Here is a 23,493-nt window from a genome sequence, read left to right as displayed (position 1 = left end):
ACTTTAATAGCTTTTTCTGAAACCTTTTCAAAATTGTCATCATAAAAGTCTCCCTAGTTACCATCCTCTGAGTTTATGCAAAGAACGTTGCACTGACAGGGAGGGAGTTACACTACAGATAAATTACATTTCGTTTGTGAAGGCTTGCAATATTTTCCTGCCCAAATTGAATTACTGACAGCCAAAATTGGAACATCATTTTCATAATGAAGGCATAATAACACTAGACAGCAATACTAACCTACCAAGTAAACAAGCACAGGTGATCAAAATTAAAAAAAAATAGATTTTACAATGAATCTTTTTTTGTGATGATTTTAATACTGCAACACCCGTGTTCTCATGCTTTGTAATACATTATTCTTTCATTTTCCTTGAAAATAAAACCAGTGTTTCAATGAAATGGAATTTTGCTTTAGCTGACATTTGATAAATTTTAATGTTTTAATATTTCTTTTTTCTTTTAGAACTCTAAAGTGCAGTTTTGACATTAAGTGAGGCTCCAGATAGCATTTTAAAGTACTGAGTGAAGTAACATTAAACTACGTGTATTGAAATGCAATATGCACCAATCAATTAATGTGATTTCATTTACCCTGAAATCCTCCCTTACGTCGCAGATACATCAAAATCCACAAAGAGATAGTGGATGATACATATGGGTTTGTAAACGAAAGCGTAACAGAAAATTACCAAAATCTGTATAAAGCTGTTGCAATAATTATGAACTTGTTTTTCAGTAGTGACCCCTTTGGGTCAGTTACATTTTCCTCTGCTGATTGCTGACAACCCTGGAGCTATTATTTTCCTCGTCACTTTAGTCTTCTATTTTCTGTTAAGGAATTCTGAGCAAATTCACAACTGACAATCAATACGTGTGAACAGTGACAGCCTTCTTATGCATGCACCCGTGCAAAATATGAAGGGATGAGAAATGCACAGAGAACTGGAGGAATTGTGACCCTTGTTGAAACTGGAGACAAAGTAGGAACTTTTTGCACTAAAAACAGTTCAATGCTGAAGCTTTGGTTTGGTCTAGAAGCATATGCATCGTGTATATTTCACAAGTTTAAAGCCCCATATACCCTTAAGTGACACAGAAAAAAATATTAAAACTACTTTCAATGTCAAATTTCCTTTGCAAAATTAAACCTTGACTGTAATAATATGCGGTAATCATAAACATGACTTGATTAGGCCCTATGTATTGCAAGCAATATGCTTCAACCTAGAAAAATAATGTATGTGTTGAAAGAAGCCAAATAAATAACTCTTTAACTTTTTAACATCTATAATGAAATTCAAAGCAGAATTCGCAGCTTCATCAAACGTCTACAATTGGAATCTCCATTTTCAAAAATTTAGTACTTTAAAGAAAGTTCCAAAGTGCGAGACAAGCACCTGCTATATGTTTTAATAACATCAGCATTGCTAAAATGTCCTTACAATTTCTCCATTAAAATTCATTTTATAATGAGACCACAACCAACCCATTTAATCAGGAGTTTCATTTCAAACTTCTTTTCAAGAAATTTAGTTTTAAAGTGAGTTTCTTTTTAATCATACTTTCTGGTCAGTTGCCCTTACAAGGATGTCATGTACCTGTGATACAAAAACAGAGAATATAAAATATCGATTAAAGAAACTGTGCGTTTCTTCCTTGAACAAATGAAAACTGTACACAGATTGGTCACCAGCCAAGAAGCCAAGATTCCGGAAAGGTGGCATGAAAGTGGACCTTTAGTGCTTCAACAAGGGAGTAACTTGACTCTGAAAAGGCAGGGTGGAACTACCCCCTCAACATTTTCTACGATCAGGGGCGGATCCAGGATTTTCCAAAAGCGGGGGGTGAACAAAAAGTTTTAGTCTCTTGGCCATAAAATGAGGGGGGTTGGGTAATCGGAAGCGAAACACTAGTTTTGTTATACCATGGGGCTGGGTCTCTCCCTCTTTTTTCTTCCCACTCCATCTTTTTCTTTCATGTTTATTTCTTTATTTATTTTGCAAAAAAGGAATATGCCCCCACGTGCCCCCCCCCGATCCACCCCTGATGATATCACTGCAAAGCATTTTTCCCCTTTTTACTTTTCTAGTGATGTCTGACACCACTTTATGAAAATTAGACCTATCATTCTCCCTGCATTCCTCTTCCAAGGTAGTTCAACCAAAATGGCAGCCTTGTCCAATGTGCCCAGTGCACCCGAGCAAGCACAAGTAAGCATGAGCGAAGTTTAAATGGCCACAGTTAACCCCGATGAGAAAACCCTAAATTGAATTGAAATGACACTTCACTGTTATTGACCAATAAACGAATGTCTTGACATACCTGCCATGTTTATAAAAAAAAACGGACATGTGACAGACAAGATCTTGGGAATTTGCCCCTCAACCTTGAAAAGGAACTTAAAAACAATATAAAATTCGACACCACATTTGAAATATAACATCTGCTTGTATGTTTAAAAACATCTCTGTCTACATGTCCATAGATCAACCGCACGATCCAGAAACTGACACAGAAGACAGAAATATCAACTCCATGACAAGAAAGTTGGTTGCCTACCTGAACATGGGGTGGAGCCTGCAGTACGTACAGCATACTTTCCACAACATCCTCGGAAGACAGTGGCTGTCGAACCAAAGATAAAAACACTTAGCAAGAAGGCTTCAAACCTGTAACTGCTGGAATTCTGTGCTGATGGTTCACTAACTTCCAAGTACTGTAATGGGAACTTTGGCAATGCGACAAGGGTAAACATGTACGTGTAAATGGATGCACAAGATGTAATTTACTTGGGAACATTTTTGTTACACTATTACACCGAGGGCTTAACAGGAAGACTGTTTATTTGGGGCTTATCTGTTCAAAATGTAAACCTTCAGGGAAATCACTCAGCTGTCCTGCCTGTGCATGCCTCTCCCTTCCCGAAGACTAGGTCATCATAATTGTCGAGACGCAGCAGAAAAGGAAAAAAAAGCAAACGGCAAACACAGCCAAATTGTTGCTGCAGAAACAGCACCAACAAATTGTAAGTGGTTGTTCAAAATATTGGCGAATTAAGGCAGGAACAGAACAAAACATATGTGTCCGCTGGGCGTAGCTGGATCGAATTTGAAATCCACTTATGCGGCAGCTTTACCCTACAGGAAAACTTTGCAAACGCCCAAGAATGTCCACTATGCAACTCGACGAAAGTGTGGTACACAGAACATTCTAATTCAGTGTGTAAAATTTGTGGCAGTGCTGTGACAACTAAAAAAATTCACAAGGCTGCAAGAGGGCCCTCGGCTAAAAGTATTCTTGCTATGCAGCGCACAGCATGGACAAAGTTTTTCCGATATCCCAAAGGCGATTTCAGCTTGCGTATTCCTTTTGCGCTTTTCTTAACTCATGTGAATCTTAATGTCATTTGCTCCTCCGGCCGAGATCCGCAAATCGCATCGGCAAATCTTGCAGAATACGAAAAAATGATGTCGTTATGAATTGGAACTGCGCTTTGTATTCGTCCCTAGATCTTTGCAAGCTTTTTTGGTTTTTATTATCTTTTTTCTATTTTGTTGGAAATCGGAAGTTTCGAGTTTTTGCGGTCTGTAAACTCAGGACAATTCCGGAACGGAATGTATTCTTAGCAAGTGCGTGAATGATTGGAAGGTAGTGATAGTTTTGAATCTATTTTACCTTGAGCGTTTTATAAAGTTGACGGCAGGTTGCAGGATCATCATTTGGATAACTTCTTTCTCGAAATGCTGTCTCCACTAAGCCAGGTGAGACTTGCTGGAAAGATAAGACATCCAAAGTTACAGCTATTGCAAATCAGTAACAACCGATGGATGCCAAGAACACGAAAGAAAGGAACTATAAGATGAACCTTACTGCGATTCGTATACGACTCTGCTTCTCTTTGAGTTCCCGTCGGACAGCTTCAACCAAGGCAGTCACTGCATGCTTGGTGATGGCGTAAAAATGACTGGTTTTAGAAGTCAATCGGTGACCAGACATGCTGCAAAAGACAAATGAAGCTCAACAACTCAAAGTGACTTCTTGCACACGTCTTGCGATGGCCCTAAAAAAAAACTTAATTCCTATATCTTCAGCTTATTCAGGATCCAGGGTTTGGAAGATTTTAATGAATAGAAAATTTCAAGCCCAGGCCCAGTCACTGTTGAGAGTTGAGGAATGTGTCAATAGGTTCTTGCATGCAATAAATTTTGGAGGGTTTTGGAAGTCAAAGATTGCCAAAAGAATCAGGCTTACTTGAAGTGTACTGCTTACTATTAACCCTAACAGAGCTGGAGGTGGAAAACTTCACCCAGGTGCATTTTGACCTGTGTCACAGATTTCTTTTGCCTTGTTGAACTTCCAAGAGTTTTCCCACTGACAGTTTAACCCTAACCCCTTAGGGTGTATGTAAAACCATACTGAAATGGGAGAATTTAGGACTGTTCGGGCTACTGTAATTCAGTTTGTTTTGTCATGTTGGCCACTCGAGGGACGAGGCCACATACTGGGGCTTTATATACCCTTTTGGTGCAAGGAAAATGAAATGGTCCAAAACAAAACCGCCTTGATCCACTTCTGAAGGGCTGCCCTGGCAATCAGAAACGAATCCTCCTTGAGCCAATGTCCACTCTACCTGTTGGTCACCAACAGCTGACCGTCTGTTGCTCCCTTCTCCTCCATTTGTTTCACAGCCTCTCGACAGCAAATAGCCACAGCTAAAAAATTCACCTGTCATGAAAACAAATAGAGACGTTCTGAAAACAGCCTGCCATGGGCCATATTTTTTTGAAGTTGGGTCACTGATGAAATACCACATCGGTTAATGAAAACCTTTACGGAATGAAGTCACACAGCTGTGTCCTTGTAATATATTTATGTAATTGGATGGGAGAGTTTAATTCTGCCGTCATAATGTGAACACTGGGGTACACATCTCTTCAATGGGGGACCTGTACGAGGACTTACATCTAGCATGTCTCGCCATTTAGCAGTCACTCCACTCAGCACGCCCTCAGGTGAAGCCAGTGAGCCTGAATAGTTCATTCCGGCATTGTTCACGCACACGTCCACACCCCCAAATTTCTCCTTAATCTGGGCAAACACTGCCAGGATGTCGTCCTCTTGTGTCAGGTCGCACTTGATGGCATGTAGGGAGCCGGTGACAGTGCTGTCTGCCAATAAAACTTGGGCATCATCCTGAGAAGAGAGGGGATATGCCGGCACTTGTAGGGTCCAGTAGTGACTTTGAGTTTGTCTCAAAAGTTTAAAACTCTTATAAATTGTTCGCTATGATATAAATTACCGAGTATCGGAGTGAAGACGTCACACTCACACAACACCCATAAACGGCATTGGGGCAAGAACCAGTGCGTGAATTAACACGTGCACTCCATTTGTTTGTAAAGTACTTCCTGGCTCTAAATGACATCACACTTCGGTACTGTATCCGGTTCATGAGTGACTTTGTCACAAAGACGGACGCGCCACCATTTGCAGGCTCCCGTTGGACAATGGCTGAAGCTGCGTGTTAACTTCCGGTTCCATGGTTCCATGTAAAGGGCAATCAATGCACGTAACTCTACATGCAGGGCATGTGCAATGGGCGTGGTTTTAACTGAAGTGACATCACACTTACGAACCGGATACATCAAACAACATCAAAATACTTTGTGACTGTAAAGTGTCTCCAAGACAGGCCATCACTGCACTCAGGAAGCGTTTGGTTAGAAACTATGTGTAAAACAAACAGTGAGACATATTCATATAAAATTACAGTGAATTCTTCACTGAATAGCATGTGTGGTGGTCAAATAATGCCAATCTAGTACTAGCTGGCTCTAGTTTTTTGGGTCATTAACAAAGCTTTGAAGGTTTATTGCAAAACTTTACTACCTATTGCTACCCATAACAATGGAAGATGTTAGTCGGGTGTCACACTGATCATTGAGAACACTTTACAGCCTAAAGTGCAGGCACTGAAGGCAAATGATGTGTGGTTTGTACAAGATTTCAAATGCTCAAACCCAAGTGCTCAATAGAAATTACATTTGTGTTTGCCTTTCCCTGCAGGTGTCCTGTAAGGGCTGGTTGGAAGCAGGGGAAAATTTCGGGTGGGGGGGGGAAGGAGAGAAAAAGCACTTGTCATGCATCAGCTACGGACTGATAAACCATCAACTGGGGGAGGCGGGGTCAATTTACGGCTTTTCTTCAAACAAATTAGTGATTTTCATTATGTTTCATCTGTTTTTTGGGGGGGTTCATTTACACTTTCCCCATTTTTTCTCTTTTTTTTTGGAGGTGGGCCGAGCACTCCCCTTCCCCTTACGATGCCAATGGAATGGTGCCCATGTCACAAACATGACAAAAGGGGACCAAACTAGAGTCACAGTGAAATTTGGTTTCACCGCCAATGCTCCTGACCTCAATTGGCTTGATGTTCCTGGCACAGCCAATTACTCTCATGCCGTGTCTTGCAAGTGCCCTCGCTGTGGCTTGACCAATACCAGAAGAGGCACCTGTTACCAAGGCAACACGTCCAGCCCATCTCTGCATACCCCCTGCAACACTGCTGGCCATGATGATGTGACGACTACCAGTTCTGAAATGTAACGTTGAAAACATCAGGCCTACCCCATATCATGTAAGGGCTTAGGCCTACATGGTTCAGTGTCGGGAGTAGGGCTATAACTTAAGGTACCCCCACAATTAAACTAGTCCGACGTCCACCGTGGGAGCGGGGCGGACGTCGGACCCTGCCCGCAGTTCTGGGCAGTGGTATAGCCTATACCATAGGCTTACAATACAAGGACCAAAAGATTTTGAGTGGAATTATAATTAACGTTCTCAACCTTCTTCATCCAATCCAATCCAACAAATTAGAAATCTGTGTACTCTAACTCGGCACGAAAATTTCACAAACCGAAATCGGGCACAAACAGCTGGTTGAACCACGCATCGAGTGGGCACAGGCGTGACAGTCGGCCGATCAGGCGAAAGTGCAATTGCACAGCATTGTTAAAGGGTAGACATACCATGCAGATGTACATGACATATACCGTGCCGGGCCGTAGATGAGGCGCCCTCTTCAGTCACAACTTTAAGTGAAAAAAAAAAGTTTGGTGCCGACAACATGATTCTACGGAGGCGTATTTAGAGCAAACATTTTGAGCATGACCTCTGATCATTTAGAGTATATACTTGATAATTTTGAATCATCTTCTTTCAAAGCTGTTTCCTTTAATTTTCTTGGTTCGGTTGCTGCATTGTTGGGCAACATGTTAGGTTTCTTTATCTGATGGTCCCAACAGTGTCATTATCACAGGCTCGCCTTTTCCTGAAGCATAGTAATTTTGACCTCGTCCAACAGATTGGAAATTGCCGGAAATCACTTTTGTAGCAGGCCTCGATCGAGTTCTTGAGTCGTCTTAGTTCATTTGTCGGAGTCACACAGTCGAAAAAGTAACTCACATATGGCAATGCACAGTATCTACATGTATAGCAAGCTCTTTCATCGCAACAGACAAGTTAGATTAAGGGTAATGATCTTTATTGACAGAGTGAATCATAAACGATGTAGGCCTGTAATTTGGTTGAACGACCTGTTGCTCCTGCACGTGGCATATGCCTACTCATTATTTAGTAGTTGGGTTGCTGCGTAATGAGATTGATTCATTCAAGTACATTCTCAATGAGGACTTTACTGTGTTATGATTTTGGTGGAAATGAAAATGAATTAGCACTTTATAAAACTGGTAGGCCTATGTTTTACGTTTCATAAAGAATATTGCCCCGGTCTCGTTAGATTGTACTGGTTCTGGCGAAACCATAACATCGGATTTGAAAGCGTCACTGGCGAATACGAGCAACCGTATTGAGAGAGCAGAGTTCATTCACATCATATTCTGGAAACACCAACGCTGTAACGCACACTATGCTGCCTTCAATCGAGCGTTCAACTTTCGATTAAAGTATAGTTAGCGATCCGCAGGTCCATTTATTTGGCCAACTCGCAACTTCAATAAGCAGTCGTTGGTTGTAGATAGGCCAGAACTTGCAATTGGAGGGTATCAAGTTGAACCATTCGGAACTCGCTGGAGAGAGCTTTACTGTCAGAATCCTGGCGACAGAGGGCGTATTTCCATTTCTACTCAACAGTACTACACTTTAATCTCTGAGTGTCCTAGCCTCTACTATTGAAAGGCTTTCAATTTTTAATGTTGACATGATTGCAAAACAAAAATTAAAAATGATACGAAATTGCATACATAACTGACTTCTAGACTACTTGGAAATTTCAGAAATAAAAATTATGGGTAGCTTCTACCGTAATTTAATTACCTTGCACCACAGTTGAATGCCCAAGTATAAAGTTACTGTTACACAATGTATGGCTGCAGAAATCGATACTGGAAGTAGAGCTGGCTTCGTGTTTGTTTAGGTTACAAACACGGGCGATATTAATTCGATGGCATCTCAGAGTTTTGATGTATATAAAGGAACCTGTTATTTGTTTCAGAATAACATCTGTTATGTGAGCTAAATGTGACCTGTTGTATAATTTGTTGTTTGTGAAGAGTGCATCCTTAGGACATTGTCAAGGTGCACATAAACACATCAACACGAGGCACACCTGTGACACATCCCTGCCTATATGAAAAAGGACGAATCCAGACCCATTTTGGGGGCAAAAAAGGCAGGCCCCCTAGCAACTTGAAAATTTAAGGACAAGGCAACGGGCTTTTTGCTCTTAGCTCTAAAGCTTCGTGTATTAAGGCAAGATTTGTTTGTAAAAATATGAACACAAATAATGGATGCAGACGGTGGGTTGAATGAGTATTTTATGATTAATATTGATTGATTTATAAAAAAAATTCATCCTCGGGTTTTTTTGGGGAGGGGGCATGGCCCCGTTTCCCCCAGATCCGTCCTTGCCTATAAACTTTACTTTCAGTCAGAAGTTGTAGTTCTGCAGGTATTGGCCAGTCACTAGCGGACCTTTCGGTTAAGGTCAACTGACACAGAGCTGCATTGACATATTGCTATGATATTGTTATTATTTCATATTTATTAATTCCTAAGAGATGTCTGGTTTATGCTTTGAACGAAAGCGAATACAAACTGGGAGAATTTGTGACGTCAGATCACTCGCGCTGTGATCGCCCAAGTTCAAGTCGAGGGTTATTTTGCTGCAAATATTTTTGTGATACCTCGAAACGTTAAGTACCCTCCGGTTCTTTTCACAACCAAAGAGATATCCTTGCATGGTGCTTCCGCAAACGTTTTGCTTAATGAGTCAAGGTAACTGTGAATATCAAGTTCAAGTGAGTTTCATTGACATGCATGTTGACTAAAAGTTGAACTGCATCCTTTCTACGTCTGAGTGAATGTTTTGTTGTTCAGGGTACTAGTATTCAAAAAGTCTGCGTCAAAGAAACTCCTCCTAAAGCAAGCCCTTAGGCAGCCAGAACAGGTATTCAGTGACGCTTAGGCCTACTCCTCCGCCCCGCCCACCGCTCAGAAAATCGAGAAGAAAGAATATGATGATAGTCCGCCATGGCCAGGGTTTTAAATGTGACCTTACCCACGGAGCACCCCCCTCCAAAGAAAATGAGGACCCCAAGTTTCCCCTTTGTAAATTACTCTTTGAAGCCACTGCGTGTCGGGTAATAGTTCCGACGAGTTTGCTCGTGTGTAAGTATCAAAACAGGGCTGTAAACCCCCAATAGCAGTGGCAGATGGATGTTGTATAAACGTTGTTATAATGTCAGGCGACGACCAAGCAAACATTGAAAAAAAACCACTCAATATCTGACTTCTTTCTGCCGGCATTCTGCACCAGAGGCTAACGTCAACACGATGTTTATATGCAAAACCGCACTCACAAAGCAAAAAATTTGTGAAAAAATAATCAAATGCCTGCAAAAAACTAACGAGAAAAGGCAACTGGGAAATGAACAAACACCCCTTGAATTCCTGTTGACATGCAAATTAAGGTCAAAGTTTACAAGTGTAAAACAATATTTTGGTAATTGCAAAGCATTTCACAAACGCACACAAATATGTGTAACAAACGTCGTTTCCAGTAGATTAGGCCCACTGTCTCAATATTACACATTTTACAGTGCAGATGTAAGTCACACCATAGACTACATACCGACGCGTCAGAACACATGATGGACCAATTAACGTCAGATATTGACCATATTCGGACAAAAGTTCAACATCCAAAGGTTGACTTCAAAACGACGTCAATTTTGATCAGAAATAGACGTCGAGCCGACCAACTCTGCGACGCAAATAATTTGCAGATGTACGTCATTAGCCAACGCGGGCCGCAACGTCTGATCACCGAAAGTGCGTGCGGCGACGTGCTTAGAAGTTGGCGACCGTTGCCGACGCTTGGCCAACATCGGTCTGCCGCCTGGGAATTTACCTGACATTTCGGTAAAAACGTTTGGGCAATTTTTTCACACAATTTAGCGGAAAAAACAACAAAGTTCCGATATAAAATGACTGAAGTTACTTTTGCTTTAGAAATTATATAGAATGTTATTCAATTTTCTGGCATATTTATTTTTATAAAACTATTAGGAGATGGGTTACTCAGCCAAAAAGTAAATCAATACATGAACAAGAAAGTACACCAAAATATGTATCATTGTAATTTTACTCTCAATGACACAAATTTACCTGTAATCACAATCAAGTTTCAATATGCATAATAACTCAAACAAGTTTTTTTTTCTGTATAGCCCAGTAGTAACTGGCAATCACAAATGGCACATAGACTGAAGAAAAGGTTGACCTTCTGATATAGAACCCGGCCCCGCCCCGGCCGAGCTTTTATTTTTGTTCCTTCCTTTATTGTTGAATGAACGCGGACAATAAAATTCGTTGCTGTGCAGGTTTTTTATTTTACATGTTTCCCCGAACTCATCTCCCCATTTCAACGCACTGAAGTTCACCCAACAGGCCCGCAATGGACACGAGTGCAGAACTCAACGCGAACGGCTGGTTCACCGTGTTGACTTCCTTCAGTAACGTGGTGCTCTGGGGCGGAATTTATAAAAGTCTGGGTGTGCTTCTACCAACATTAACAGAACAGTTCACCGACCACACTTGGCTGACTGGAGTGGCTATATCATTCATGGGACTGGCGGCAGACATATCAGGTGTGTATGGTGGCCCTGGAGGGCCACCATAGGTACGGGAATACCTTGCGGTGTTTGTGGCACAAGGCCTGTATGAGCAGCAAAGGTTGAGTGACCTATGTGCAAATACGCCTCCACGCTGGCTTCGAGGTAGAGTTGAGTGTGTACGGTAGTACCCTGTGGATGGTTGCACGTCTACGGGGTTGTGGTCGCGACTGCAGACATTGCAGATCAGGCGCTTTAAGTTAAAGAAGGAACGAATTCACATAAACGTATTGCCTATAAACTGTATTTACCACAAACACTGTAAACAAAATAAAACAAAACAAAGACAAGAAACTGGGGGGTATGCACCCAAAGTTCAAATTATCAACTGTCCACGCTTTGTGGCTTTGATTGCCCAACGGCCGGGGACTAGTAATGGCCCCCAAATTGACGAACAGTTTGTAATCAAAGACCAATTATTGTTGGATGAACTTTGAACCCAACTTTTTTGAGCAGCCTAAGCTAATAGGGGCGATTCACAATAGGGTGCCTCCAAGAGTTTGCAACGCATTGAACAATCACAGAGCGCGAAATCCGTGATTGGCCACAGGGTTGCAATCTCAGTTGGAGGCGCACAGTTGACAGACGCCCGTATTCGCGTATTATGTCCACCCAAACGAAAAGCCTTCATATTGTAAGGACTTTACAATGAGAGTCATGATGACGTCATCAAGCATGATGATTTTTTTTTAATTACGAGTAGGCAAACTGTGATTCACTATGAAAGTGGTGGGTAGGTGCAGCTTATACTGGGGTAAAAGATAATGACATAAATTCTTAAATTTTGAGCATTTATCTCCTAAAGGGTCGGTTTCAAACTGAATGAATAAAATGACCAAGAGACAATTTAAATGGACTTGCCGCTAACAGTGTCCCCATGACAGTGAAGTCAAGATGAAGTCATCGGGTAAATATTACGATTTCAGTATTTCGAAGTCTGCAATGGCTTAACTTTAAGCTTCCACCTTGCAAGAGGGATGCAGAAGATACTTGCGGAGATATATTTTTATATGTCGTATGTACGACTGCTGGATTATAATTCGTACGTACAAGTTATATCCCACACGAGCGGATACATGTCGTACGCACAACTTATACGTACGCACGAGATATCAGTTTTAAGTACGATTGAACTTATACAGGGTGTCCCCCAAAAAAAACAAACCCCGAGGGAAGGGGTTAATATGCCCAAACCATGAGATATGATTATAATGTATAAGGATCTCCGAAAAGTAGAAGCAGTATTCTTTCTAATCTCAGTTGTAACACTTTGGATAAACCAGTGTGTGAATGAGGTTGTCCCACGGACGTACATAAAAAACCTGGACTTGCAACGCCCTTGTATGAAGAAGAAGCCAACCAGCGGCCATTTTACCGAGCCGAATACCAATGCGTGGGTTGGTTCCCTTCTATTGACGTCAGGAAGAACAAAGGCGGGCACTGCCAGGAAAGCTTTGTATTCGGCTCGGTAAAACGGCCGCGAGTGGATTCCATGATCTCTATAAGCTGATTAAGGGCATTGCGAGTCCAGATTTTATTATACACGTCCGTGGGTTGTCATCTCAGTCATGCATGTCCTGGTTGAAAGTGACAACAAAAGGTCATGTAAATGAGGAAGGATTGCCTTTTGTCACTTTCAAGTTATGCAATAATATGGTTTAAATGTGTTGACTTGCCCCGAGGTGGGCCAGGGCAGCGTTGAAAAGTGTTCGAAGCAGGACAGCAAGTCTGCAACATGGTGCAACTTATATACCTAAGAGCAAAGAGTGTTTGTCGTGACGAAATTTCTTGAAAACAAGAGCTTTCAAGCCACCCAAGCTGCATTTAGGGAAGCCTTCCCTGATAGGGATCCACCGGCAAAGTCGACCATCTGGGAAAATGTGCGCAAATACTGAGAACATGGGACAAGCCTTAATTCGAATAAGGGTCATTTGGGAAGGAGGCGCACAGTGCGAACTCCTAAAAACGTTGCTGCAGTTCGACAGCAACTTGTCGAACAGCAAAGGGGAACCAGTTGCAGGACGAATGGACTTGGACACGAACAAGGTGTCGTTGCATAATTAACTGTGAATTACGTAATGTGTAAATCGGTGTGCCCTGGTATCTTATCCAGGACAAGCATGGCAGAGGACAACCTCATTCACTAGTTTATCCAAAGTGTTACAACTGAGTTCGGATGCCCCATTTTCAAGACAATGGCGTTCAGTCATGCATGACAGGAGGGATACCATCAAGGTATCATTAGAAAGAATAGCCTACTGCTTCTACTTTTCGGAGATCCTTGTACATTATAATCATTATTAACCCCTTTCCCCGGGGTTTGGATTTTTCTGGGACACCCTGTATAGTCGTTCGTAGGAGTTAGCTCGAGGAGGAGAGAATTTGTTCACCATGTCCTACAGTATAACTTCGTACCGTTTAGAACGATCGAGAGTCATTCATCCAGACAACAGGAATGTGCAATTTCAAAGATTTCGAGGATTACAGGGTGAATTTTCTATTTCACATGCTATGAAACGTACAGGTCTGCTCACCACACTTCTTGAAGACAAGTTTGGACGTCGACGGATGTTAATACTGAGCACATTGACAGTCTGTGTGGGCTTGATGTTGGTCCCACTTGCCACAAGTATCGTGCACATCGCCATTGTTTTGGCCGTCGTGGTTGGTAAGAATTTGTTCCCCCAAAAGATATATTCTGTTACAAGAAGTCTGACTTTTACATAAAACTTACCAATAAAGCATGCTGATATGCATGTTGATATGCATCTACACGGCCGAGACAAAGTGTTGACACCACCATAGCGACAGGTGTCTTCTATAACTCCCTTCACTACATAAACGATACCGAGATGTATTTCAAAAGAATATAATATAACACAAAATGCCAAGTTAATTGATCGTTGAATTGAGACCTGTATATACCAAAAGCGTTCCCCAATATAAAACCTTCATTGGTAATGCCTTTTTACATGAATATGCAAACAGAGTCACAGGTCTGTTTTCCCAAGGATAAATATATGGATTTATCGTCATTTTTCTACCTTTTACACTGCTTTAGGACCAGCCTTGGGCATTTCTTCTGTTCTCAGCAAGGTTCTTCTGGGACGTCACTTTAACAAGCGGTATACACTGGCCAGTGGAATAAGCCAAATGGGACAAGTGGTCTCTCTCCTTGCATTTGCACCAATGACGCAGCTATTCCTTGATACCTACGGATGGAGAGGAGCCGCCTTGCTCCTTGCTGGGGTCTGTTTGCACTCAGTAGTCTGTCCTGTGCTTGTCAAGGAAGAAAAAGAACGGTACGAGACACCACCCGACCAGAATGACCACAAAGAAACTAACAGCACAGGTATGACCCGCGTTAAATCTTTCTTTGCTCATGCGCTCTCAACTGTGGATCTCCGTATTCTTCGTGAGTTCAACTTCTGGATCGTGTTTACTTGTATTTGCGGGGCTCGTTTTCCCGGCAATGCTTGGTTTCTGTTCAACGTGTCCCATCTTCAAGCTAAGGGTTTCTCCCCCCAAGCATCTGCCGCGCTCTGTTCAGCGGCGAGCGTTGGTTACCTCGTCGGTTGTGTGATGTTCTCACCTCTTGTGGACAGAGGCTTTCTGAAATGCTCGACGGGAGTATTGATAAGCAGCCTGCTTTTGACATTGTCACTTGTGATAGATCCATTCCTGCATGAAGCATGGAGTATTGCTGTGTTTACAGCTCTCTTTGGTCTGTCTTCATCAGCACTGTACGCCCTTACTGATGTTCTTACCAAAGAACTGTTAGGCAGGGAAAGACTAACCAGCGCCTTCGCGTGGATAGGAGCTCTAGGGGTGCCGGCAAAACTGCTTGCGGGGTTTTTGCCTGGTAAGTGTCAAAACAGTATCAACAACATTCGAATGAGCAAACAAACAACTAAACAAATAAATTCCTGCATGATCTGCCATTCAGTCTTGAAGAAAAAAATATTCGTCCAAGTTGGTAGCACTGAAGCGTCCAAGTTGGTAGCTCTGAAGCGTCCAAGTTGGTAGCGCTGAAGCGTCCAAGTTGGTAGCGCTGAAGCGTCCAAGTTGGTAGCGCTGATGCGTCCAAGTTGGCAGCACTGATGCTTCCAAGTTGGTAGCGCTGATGCGTCCAAGTTGGTAGCGCTGATGCTTCCAAGTTGGCAGCGCTGATGCGTCCAAGTTGGTAGCGCTGATGCGTCCACGTTGGTAGCGCTGAAGCGTCCAAGTTGGTAGCGCTGATGCGTCCAAGTTGGTAGCGCTGATGCTTCCAAGTTGGTAGCGCTGATGCGTCCAAGTTGGTAGCGCTGATGCATCCAAGTTGGTAGCGCTGAAGCGTCCAATTTGGTAGCGCTGAATGCAACACCCATCGACCTTCAGTTGTCCAGCGTAAATGACAGCAGTGGCCTTTCAATTTTACTTCTGATCATCTGCCTCCAAAAGATAAATATTTAATTAAGCTTCCTGTCTGTTCAGGCAGCCCCCTTTTTATAATCATACTCAGTACAGTGACCTTGCAGTTTTGATCCTCATCTTTCTGTCATGCAGCCAATACATGCAACAAAATCTTTAAACGTAAGTTTGTTCTTTTTTTCACCTACGCCACCTCAGTCTTTTGACTTAATAAACAAGTCCGTTTAAGGGTAGCCGCAATCAATTTGTTTTTAATACAAACCTTCAAAATTCACCTATGCGGCTCAGCTAACCTTATTTTCAACTTTCTTTTCACTATTTCAAAGGGTGTTTCACGGCCTTTTTAGTGTTTATGATAATGATACTTCCATATTCATGAGCAAAACTGTGATGTCATTTCACGAAAAAGCCTTAATGTTACATTTGTTGAACGCAAAGAGTCCTGTATTTTGTACCTTTTACTGGACTCGGTTTCCTCTTCTTTCCTGATTCATTGTTACTTATGTGAATAGCAGCAATAAGCAAGCAAAATCCCTCTCTCAGAAATGTTTCGAATATTCTGGGTTCACAATTTGAACACAAACACCACCTATGTGCAGAACCCTGTCTTACCGAGACGAATTCACAGCAACAGCGCCCTTAGTGAACAGACGGGTAAATCAAAATGACCGAAATTTTAAGGCATGGAGGCAAAAAGAAAAATGATGCCGTTATACGTGTATTTGAGAATAAGTGATTGATGGGGGTGTCAATTCCGTCCACATCATCCGAGGGTCGAGTTCGGGCACCCTATTTTTGACACAGGTTTCTTGTTCTCACGCTCGAACGGCGGGAACACTGATCTGAACACTGTTCTCAGAACAGGATCACACTCCACCTCCTCGTCAGGGTTTTACAGGAAACCCGGAAAAACCCGTGAGATTTTGATTTTTGAACAGCTGCAAGAAGTAGAGAGATGGCTTCGAAAGCCAAAGACAATGGAAAGTTTTGCAAAATTAACATTCATTATTTTCCACAACACAGAAACTAATGTTCCTGCTGTTTGAATAGAAAAGGATTCAGGGGCTCCTTACACGGGCCGGGCACCGCCATTTTGCATGTTGCTTGTCACTTACTACCAGCAATAACTGGTTGCTTGTTCCTGGCGTTCGAGCGGCCGACCCACGAACAACAAATCGAGCTGTCCGTGAACATACGCGAACTAGTCGCCCGAACTCATCCCTAGATAAGATCAGCCTATGAGCTTGAGCTTAACAAAGAGAGGGCGCAATTTTCCTAGTAACAGAGTCTCCTATGAAAATGCACACGTTACGGCCAGCTGCGCGTCGCTAACAGCAAAATGAACACTCCCGACGAACATGGCTCTTTTCAGCTGATGATGAGGGGTGCTTCTGCGCAAGTCGGATAACGCTGTGACCTATTACACTTTGTATATTCTTCCAAAGGTTGGCTGTACGACTCGAGCGGCAGCTACGACTTGGCTTTCATCATCATGGGCGCTTCGCCAACTGTGGCTGCCATCCCTCTGGTCATCGGAAAATTTTGGAAAGAAATATGAAAATTATTGTGCCCAGATCAAAATAGGCACTGTGAAGTGCCATCCCATCTTACTATCCACCAATAAGAGTACTGGCCCAATTTGGCTGGTCCCGGTCTTTATTTTTCTCTCGGTAATGAAGGGAAATGGACCAGTTGTTGACAACGATCGTTGGTCAGACGGGGCTCAGAAAGCCGGCAGAGTATGACATTCAGCTGTTAGAAGAAATTTCCGTGCATTGGAGTTCCATCATGGTCTTGAGTAGAAAAATACTCCTAAATCCACCACATCTGATGCAAAATGGTTTGCACAATGCCTGTTTTTGAAGTAAAACCGAGCTCAACCAATAGAACGCAGGTAGTCAAAGTCTACTCTTATTGGTTACTACAGTATTATTGGTTACCATTACAGTATACTGAATGAAATAAAATGTAAACAAAACTAGAGTTATTTAATTTGACATTGATTATTTTGAAGTACACGTATTTTCTGCATAATAAGACCGAATGCCTGCAGTAACCCCTGAATATAAGTGTGCGAGTATCCACAAGCCTCTCCGTCAGCTTCGTAGAAGGGGGGAGCGATCCTGGGTAGCGTCCGGACGAAGGGGAAGACCCGCTGGAGATATAAATTACAGTTTGCAGACCACTCTGATAAAAACAATCTCGGGTAATACGAAATGGAAGTAACTGAATGGACAATAAAAATACTGATTTATTCTTGACCTTAAAAGCAAAACGATGCAAAATCTAGCATCGCATCGAGCATACATGTAATGTGAATCACACGCCAAACCTGTTTTCACCAGACTTGCCTTTTTGGGCTGATCTATGGTGAGATGTCCGAAGTGGTTTTGTACCAAGTCCTTCCATTTGGTTTGAAAGACCCAAGGTACGCGGTCTGGTGTTGATAAAGACTTCTTAGCGTGCAGAAGACGCACACAAGACCAGTGTTGCCTATTCCTTTCCGTCCTTTAGTATAACCAATGCATAATCACCAGGGTAAAAAGTGAAGCAGGAGGAGGCACACACGTTCGCACCAAGCTCTACAATCAACTCTGTGTAGCAGGGAAGGCCTACCAGAGGATCACAGTATTTCCAATAATATTTAGACCTACAATATTTTGTTCGGTTAAGACTCCTTTTTCTAGCTTAGCGGGCTCGTAAACTGACTTGGTGACGTTTGGCTCAGCAGCGGGCGATTCCGTTTAGCTGTGAATTTGATAAGCTGTTTGAAGAAATTCTCTCATAAATTTGATAAGCCTGACCAGCAGTAGCAGGCTATTTTCTAGCTATCTTATGCAGAGGCAGACATAACCCCCACTCTTTTTATTTTACCTTGGTATAGGCCTACATGTAATTTTCTTGCATTCTAAACCCTTTATACCAAAACCATTCAACATATATTCAATTTCTGTTGCGCATGTCTGTCAGCTCAAACTGCAACTAGTTACCAGAAAAAGTGGTGGATTATGGTTGTAATCTCCGGATCAAAGTTGCAGTGATGAACGCACGCACGCACGGAAATTTTATCGTGGATGCACGCACAATTCGTGTAACGCGTGACCGGCAACAGAATGGGAAAAAGTCCCTCACAGACAGATAAATCCGCATACGGGCAGCAAAGGCATTCTGTCATCTGTATTATGGCTAATAATTATGGCTCGTTTATAGTTGATCTTCAAACACGAAATGCACTGTGAGCCATTGCTCAAGAGGATCATCCCAGGACCTTAACCTATGCAAATTCTCAATCAATATTCGCAATTCAGTGCGAGGCTATCCAGAAACTAGTTTTAGGTCAACCTCATAATGGAAGCAACTTCAGAGTTTAATTCAAATGGCTGTTTCATCGCCTTGACGTCGTTCGCCGTTGTTGCGTTGTGGAAAGGCGTGTATAAAAGTCTGGGTGTGCTGCTACCAACATTAAAAGACCAGTTCACCGGCCACACTTGGCTGCCCGGAGTGGCGATATCATTCATGGGATTATCTGCAGATATATCAGGTAACGGCAGAATGCGACTGATTCAGTGTACCTATTATAATCCTCCAGTTGTAATACATCGTCGTTAACGGTATTTATTGGGGTTACCTGTTAAAAGCAAAAAACAAACTGCCAAACCGTATGTTCAAAATTTATCAAAACATCCAATAAAATCGAACAAAGGAAGGCGGTATAAAGTAGAGGACAGTTCAAAATTCAAAAGATAACTGGTAACATTTCCCATGCTGTTTGCAGGTCTGTTGACTATTCTTTTGGAAGGCAGGTTTGGACGTCGACGGATGTTAATACTCAGCACGTTGACGGTCAGTGTTGGCTTGATGTTGATCCCACTTGCCACAAGTATCCTGCACATCGCCATTGTTTTAGGTGTTGTGGTTGGTAAGCATTTGCTCTAAAATAACAAATTCTGTAACAGGAGAGTTGTACTACTGAGCGGAGGATCCAGGAATTTTTTTTGGGGGGGGGGAGTCAGACTGGAGATTTATTTCAATTTTGTGGAAAAGATTGTAAAGCAATGTACATGACGTCTGCTGAATGCTATCTTGTTTTTAAATTTACTTAAATTATTTTTAAAATTATTTTTTTTCCATTTGTTTTTACCTTTTTAAGTCTCAGAGTGGGGTGTCCGCCCTGGACCCGCACCTGGTAACTCTTTGGCCCAGCAGTAAGCACAGCTAAAGGCACGCTTACTTCAGAGAAAAACATGCTTAACTTAGGGATACAACAATAATTATGCGTTAGCAAAACCACTCCAAGTACAACCATGGAAGAGTCCTTAAGGTTAGCGGTTGTTTTTGGCTGGTTTTTTTTTTTGGGGGGGGGTGGTTATAGTAAGCACAACATATATGCAGACTGTTATATCTTAACTGGATTTATCCTGATTTTTCTACATAGGACCGGCTCTGGGCATTTCAGCTGTTCTTAGTAAAGTTCCTCTTGGACGTCACTTTAGTAAGCGGTATACATTGGCCAGTGGTCCCTCTTCTAGCCTTTGCACCAATGACGCAGCTATTCCTTGATACCTACGGATAGTTAGGAGCCGCCTTGCTCCTTGCTGGGGTCTGTTTGCACTCAGTAATCTGCCCCCTGCTTGTCAAGGAAGAAAAAGAACGGTACGAGACACCACCCGACTAGCATGACCACAACGAAACTAACAGCACGGGAATGATCCGCGTTAAATCTTGCTTTGCTCATGCGCTCTCAACTCTGGATGTGAATATTCTTCGTGAGTTCAACTTCTGGATTGTTTTTACCTGTATTTGCGGGACTCGTTTTTCGAGCAATAGTTGGTTTCTGTTCAACGTTTCCCATCTTCAAGCTAAGGGGTTTCTCCCCCAAGCATCTGTTCAGCAGCGAGCGTTGGTTACCACGTCGGTTGTATGCTGTTCACGCAGCTTGTGGACAGAGGCTTTCTGAAATGCTCAACGGGAGTATTGATAAGCAGCCTGCTTTTGACATTGTCACTTGCGATAGATCCATTCCTGCATGAAGCATGGAGTATTGCTGTGTTTACAGCTCTCTTTGGTCTGTCTTCATCAGCACTGTATGTCCTTACTGATGTTCTTACCAAAGAACTGTTAGGCAGGGAAAGACTAACCAGCGCCTTCGCGTGGATTGGAGCTCTTGGGGTGCTGGCAAAACTTCTTGCCGGTTTTTTTACCAGGTACAAAGAGCCCTTCAAACAGTTAAAAACCTGTGCTTGACCGAGTATTCAGGTACGCCCATGTGCAAAATTATTTGAAAGTTTAAATGATAGAAAAGCCTCAAAAGATTCCCTGGGATTAGTTTCTACTTAATACGTGGTGACCTTAAACGTAGAACTTCGTTTTGATTTGATACAAAATTTATTACAATAGATTTTGGTTCTTTAAATATTCAGTTTGGTAAATCTGGTTTTATAAAGACGTAATGTAAAAAGAAAGTACTCGGCATCAACACGATAATAACGAAATGCGAAACTAGAGAATCAAAGCTTGAAGCGGTAAACTGTATTGGGACATTTTAAAAGATGAAGTTATGGATGCAAAGTCCGTCCTCCATGCTCCTACGCTGTTTAAACTTATAAAATCCCCTCAGTATTTTGACTTTATCATGTATCCTGTTTTCAAAGGTTGGTTGTATGATATAACTGGGAGTTACGACGTGGCTTTCGTCATAATGGGCGCTGCAGCAACAGTGGCAGTCATCCCTCTGGTCATCTGAAAAATTTGGAGAGAATTGTGAGCTCTGTACATCAACTTCTGAGGCGTAAACAGCCAGGAAAGTACGTGAAGGCGACTTGCCCCGACGGATTTTTTTACAAAGAATTTCTCATACGAAAGAGAAGTAATTGGTATAATTATTTATCAAATATTAGCAATTGCTTTCATCACAACAGGCAATCTAGAATAAGGGTACTCTTTGTCGATATACTAAATCATAAAGGATATGTATTGGTTGAACTACTCATTTATCATGCACCTGGTATAGGCCTACCCGTTCTTTAATGCGAGGACTGAGACTTCCGTCGCAAATCTTGTGTTGTATTTTGGAACACTGGCCACTTCAGTACAGGTTTTCCGTTGACATGATTACAAAACAACAATTAATAAATAAGACAGAAATGCATACATTATTGATTTCTAGCTGACCTATTTTTCAGAAATGAAATTTATGAGTAGCTCCTATCTTAATTCAATGACTTTACACCGCGGTTCAGTGAATGAGACTTAGTATAAAGTAAGTGTTCCACATACGTATGCAGAAATCCAATATTGCGACTCGAGTTTCGTGTTTGTTTCAGTTAGAAAACACGGGTGATCGGATGTTATTAGTTCTATGAATTTTTATTGGTCTGCATATGGATTGGCCTGTACGAATTAATGGACCTTCGTGGTAAGGTCGTGTGACATTCAATATTAATATTTTATATGCTCCTAACACATCCCTAGTCCTTTAGCACACTGGCGTCCATACCGAATTGCATGCATTGACTTTTTAGTGTACAATGTTCCGTCGCCTCTTCGTAGAACGCCACCGTAAAACCAGACAGGAACTGGTCAAGTTCTGCTGTGGATCGGTTATACCTCGTCTAAACTCGTACAGCGCACCTTGCGTAAGATTCTAGTTGACGTACAGCATACTGGATTTGTTTCTTTGTATTCTTTGAGTCCGCTCCGTTAAGTAATTCAGCAACACGGTGGGGGGTTCAGCTTGAACCCGCCGCCATTTTAGTCATCACGGGCATAAACGCGCCCTCTGTTGACTAATTACGTGTTAAAGTCCTTTGCGTGCAATAGATAAAACTGCATATAACCCAAAATGCACGTTGTGTGTAACAAAATGCAACGTTTATGACATAAACCACGAAAAAGTATATTTATAAAATATCGAGGGACCTATGATCCTCCAATAAAACGACAAGGATCTATTTAGGGGATCATCAAATAATGTATAATATGGAAATAAGAAAAAATAGTCATCATGACGTCATAAGACCGGAGAAAATGCATATTTTACCTAAGCTTGAGCTCTGAGAATGGCGCGTACATATGTTTAAAATGGAATATTAATACACTGTTGTGTTTATCTGTGGACGGATAAAACATATCCTGTGTGAATAATTTTCTCATAAATAGGCCTACATGGAGTAACACTTTGTCACCTGGTGACTGGCTTATACTGGGAAGAGGGGTGGAGATTGTTGTTTATTTCATATTTCCACTAATTCTTAAGAGATATATAAAGGCATATGCAAAGTGCATGGTGAGTAAGCGTGGGCAGAGTGGCAAGTGGGCGAAGTGGTTTGGTAAATAGGCACAGTGACCAACACCACCCTGGCTGAATATCGCTTTAGGGGAGGGTTTATTGTCTTATAAAGTAGTGTTGGTCCTTAGAAGCAATAACATTGGTAACATTCTTAATCAAACTTCCTCGTCATCTTTTGTCTTCCAAAGTACATTTGTTTTCGCTCAGATTTGGTCACTTTTATGAATTTGGGGATTGCCATACCAGTCATTTCTCTTGACACAGTTTTAAAGTAGCATAGTCAGGTAAGTCAAGATAATTGCCAATTCAAATGAGTATCATGTAGATATTGAATCTGAGTTGAACTTTGTCGTATACATTTGAGTGAAAGTTTTGTTCTGAGAAAAAGTGAGTCCCAGGCCAGCCAGAACAGGTATTCAGTATCGCAAGGGGGGGGGGGGAAGCACGGGTCCCTCGTTCGAGGCGTATTCCCCGCCCCTGTGTGCCCACTTCTCACAAATTACAGAAGAAAATATGTGGAGATAGTCCGCCATGGTCAGTGTTTTGCATGTGACCTAATCCATTAAGCGCCCCCCCCCCCCAAAAAAATGAGGGCCTCG

At 42.1% G+C, this 23,493-nt stretch overlaps 2 protein-coding genes and 1 pseudogene across 4 annotated transcripts; 2 read left to right on the top strand and 1 right to left on the bottom strand.

The window, feature by feature from the left end:
- Nucleotides 1-420: 420 nt before the first annotated feature.
- On the bottom strand, nucleotides 421-7,065 carry LOC110976655 (dehydrogenase/reductase SDR family member 11-like). The gene is made up of 8 exons (XM_022230127.2): nucleotides 6,921-7,065; nucleotides 6,422-6,599; nucleotides 4,967-5,197; nucleotides 4,635-4,729; nucleotides 3,875-4,001; nucleotides 3,680-3,775; nucleotides 2,564-2,629; nucleotides 421-1,602 (listed from the first exon to the last, which is right to left on the bottom strand). Exons 2-8 carry the CDS (start codon nucleotides 6,575-6,577, stop codon nucleotides 1,561-1,563), a joined length of 813 nt encoding a protein of 270 aa, XP_022085819.2. The 5' UTR covers nucleotides 6,578-6,599; nucleotides 6,921-7,065; the 3' UTR covers nucleotides 421-1,560.
- A 3,008-nt stretch (nucleotides 7,066-10,073) lies between these two features.
- Nucleotides 10,074-19,534, top strand: LOC110976702 (monocarboxylate transporter 13-like). 3 transcript variants are annotated; one of them, XM_022230201.2, is made up of 5 exons: nucleotides 10,074-10,444; nucleotides 10,973-11,172; nucleotides 13,721-13,864; nucleotides 14,258-15,058; nucleotides 17,052-19,534. In XM_022230201.2, the coding sequence occupies exons 2-5, from the start codon at nucleotides 10,980-10,982 to the stop codon at nucleotides 17,162-17,164; spliced, it is 1,251 nt and encodes a 416-aa protein (XP_022085893.2). In that variant the 5' UTR covers nucleotides 10,074-10,444; nucleotides 10,973-10,979; the 3' UTR covers nucleotides 17,165-19,534. The 3 variants fall into 3 exon arrangements, with proteins under 3 accessions (XP_022085893.2, XP_086997691.1, XP_086997692.1); XM_087141565.1 differs by lacking the exon at nucleotides 17,052-19,534 and having other exon boundaries at nucleotides 14,258-15,230; XM_087141566.1 differs by lacking the exon at nucleotides 17,052-19,534 and having other exon boundaries at nucleotides 10,961-11,172; nucleotides 14,258-15,230.
- On the top strand, nucleotides 19,426-23,173 carry LOC147798243 (monocarboxylate transporter 12-like; annotated as a pseudogene).
- Nucleotides 23,174-23,493: the final 320 nt, after the last annotated feature.

This window comes from Acanthaster planci, linkage group LG09 (genome assembly GCF_054643075.1).
Source record: "Acanthaster planci isolate LZ-2023a linkage group LG09, COTS_SCS, whole genome shotgun sequence".
In the NCBI taxonomy this organism is placed as follows: Eukaryota; Metazoa; Echinodermata; class Asteroidea; order Valvatida; family Acanthasteridae; genus Acanthaster; species Acanthaster planci.
Note: the sequence above shows the minus strand (reverse complement) of the source record. Positions and strands in the feature narration are given on the sequence as shown.

Bases quoted from the DNA above. Each gene is read 5' to 3' on its own strand.
- LOC110976702 (XM_087141565.1), top strand. From the start codon at position 10,980: ATGGACACGAGTGCAGAACTCAACGCGAACGGCTGGTTCACCGTGTTG. The intron at 11,173-13,720 runs GTGTGTATGGTG...TGAAACGTACAG, and splicing joins ACTGGCGGCAGACATATCAG to GTCTGCTCACCACACTTCTT. The intron at 13,865-14,257 runs GTAAGAATTTGT...ACACTGCTTTAG, and splicing joins TGTTTTGGCCGTCGTGGTTG to GACCAGCCTTGGGCATTTCT.
- LOC110976655 (XM_022230127.2), bottom strand. From the start codon at position 6,577: ATGGCCAGCAGTGTTGCAGGGGGTATGCAGAGATGGGCTGGACGTGTT. The intron at 4,002-4,634 runs GTAGAGTGGACA...TGTCTTTTGCAG, and splicing joins CAGCTGTTGGTGACCAACAG to CATGTCTGGTCACCGATTGA. The intron at 2,630-3,679 runs GTAAAATAGATT...TTGGTTCGACAG, and splicing joins AACTTTATAAAACGCTCAAG to CCACTGTCTTCCGAGGATGT.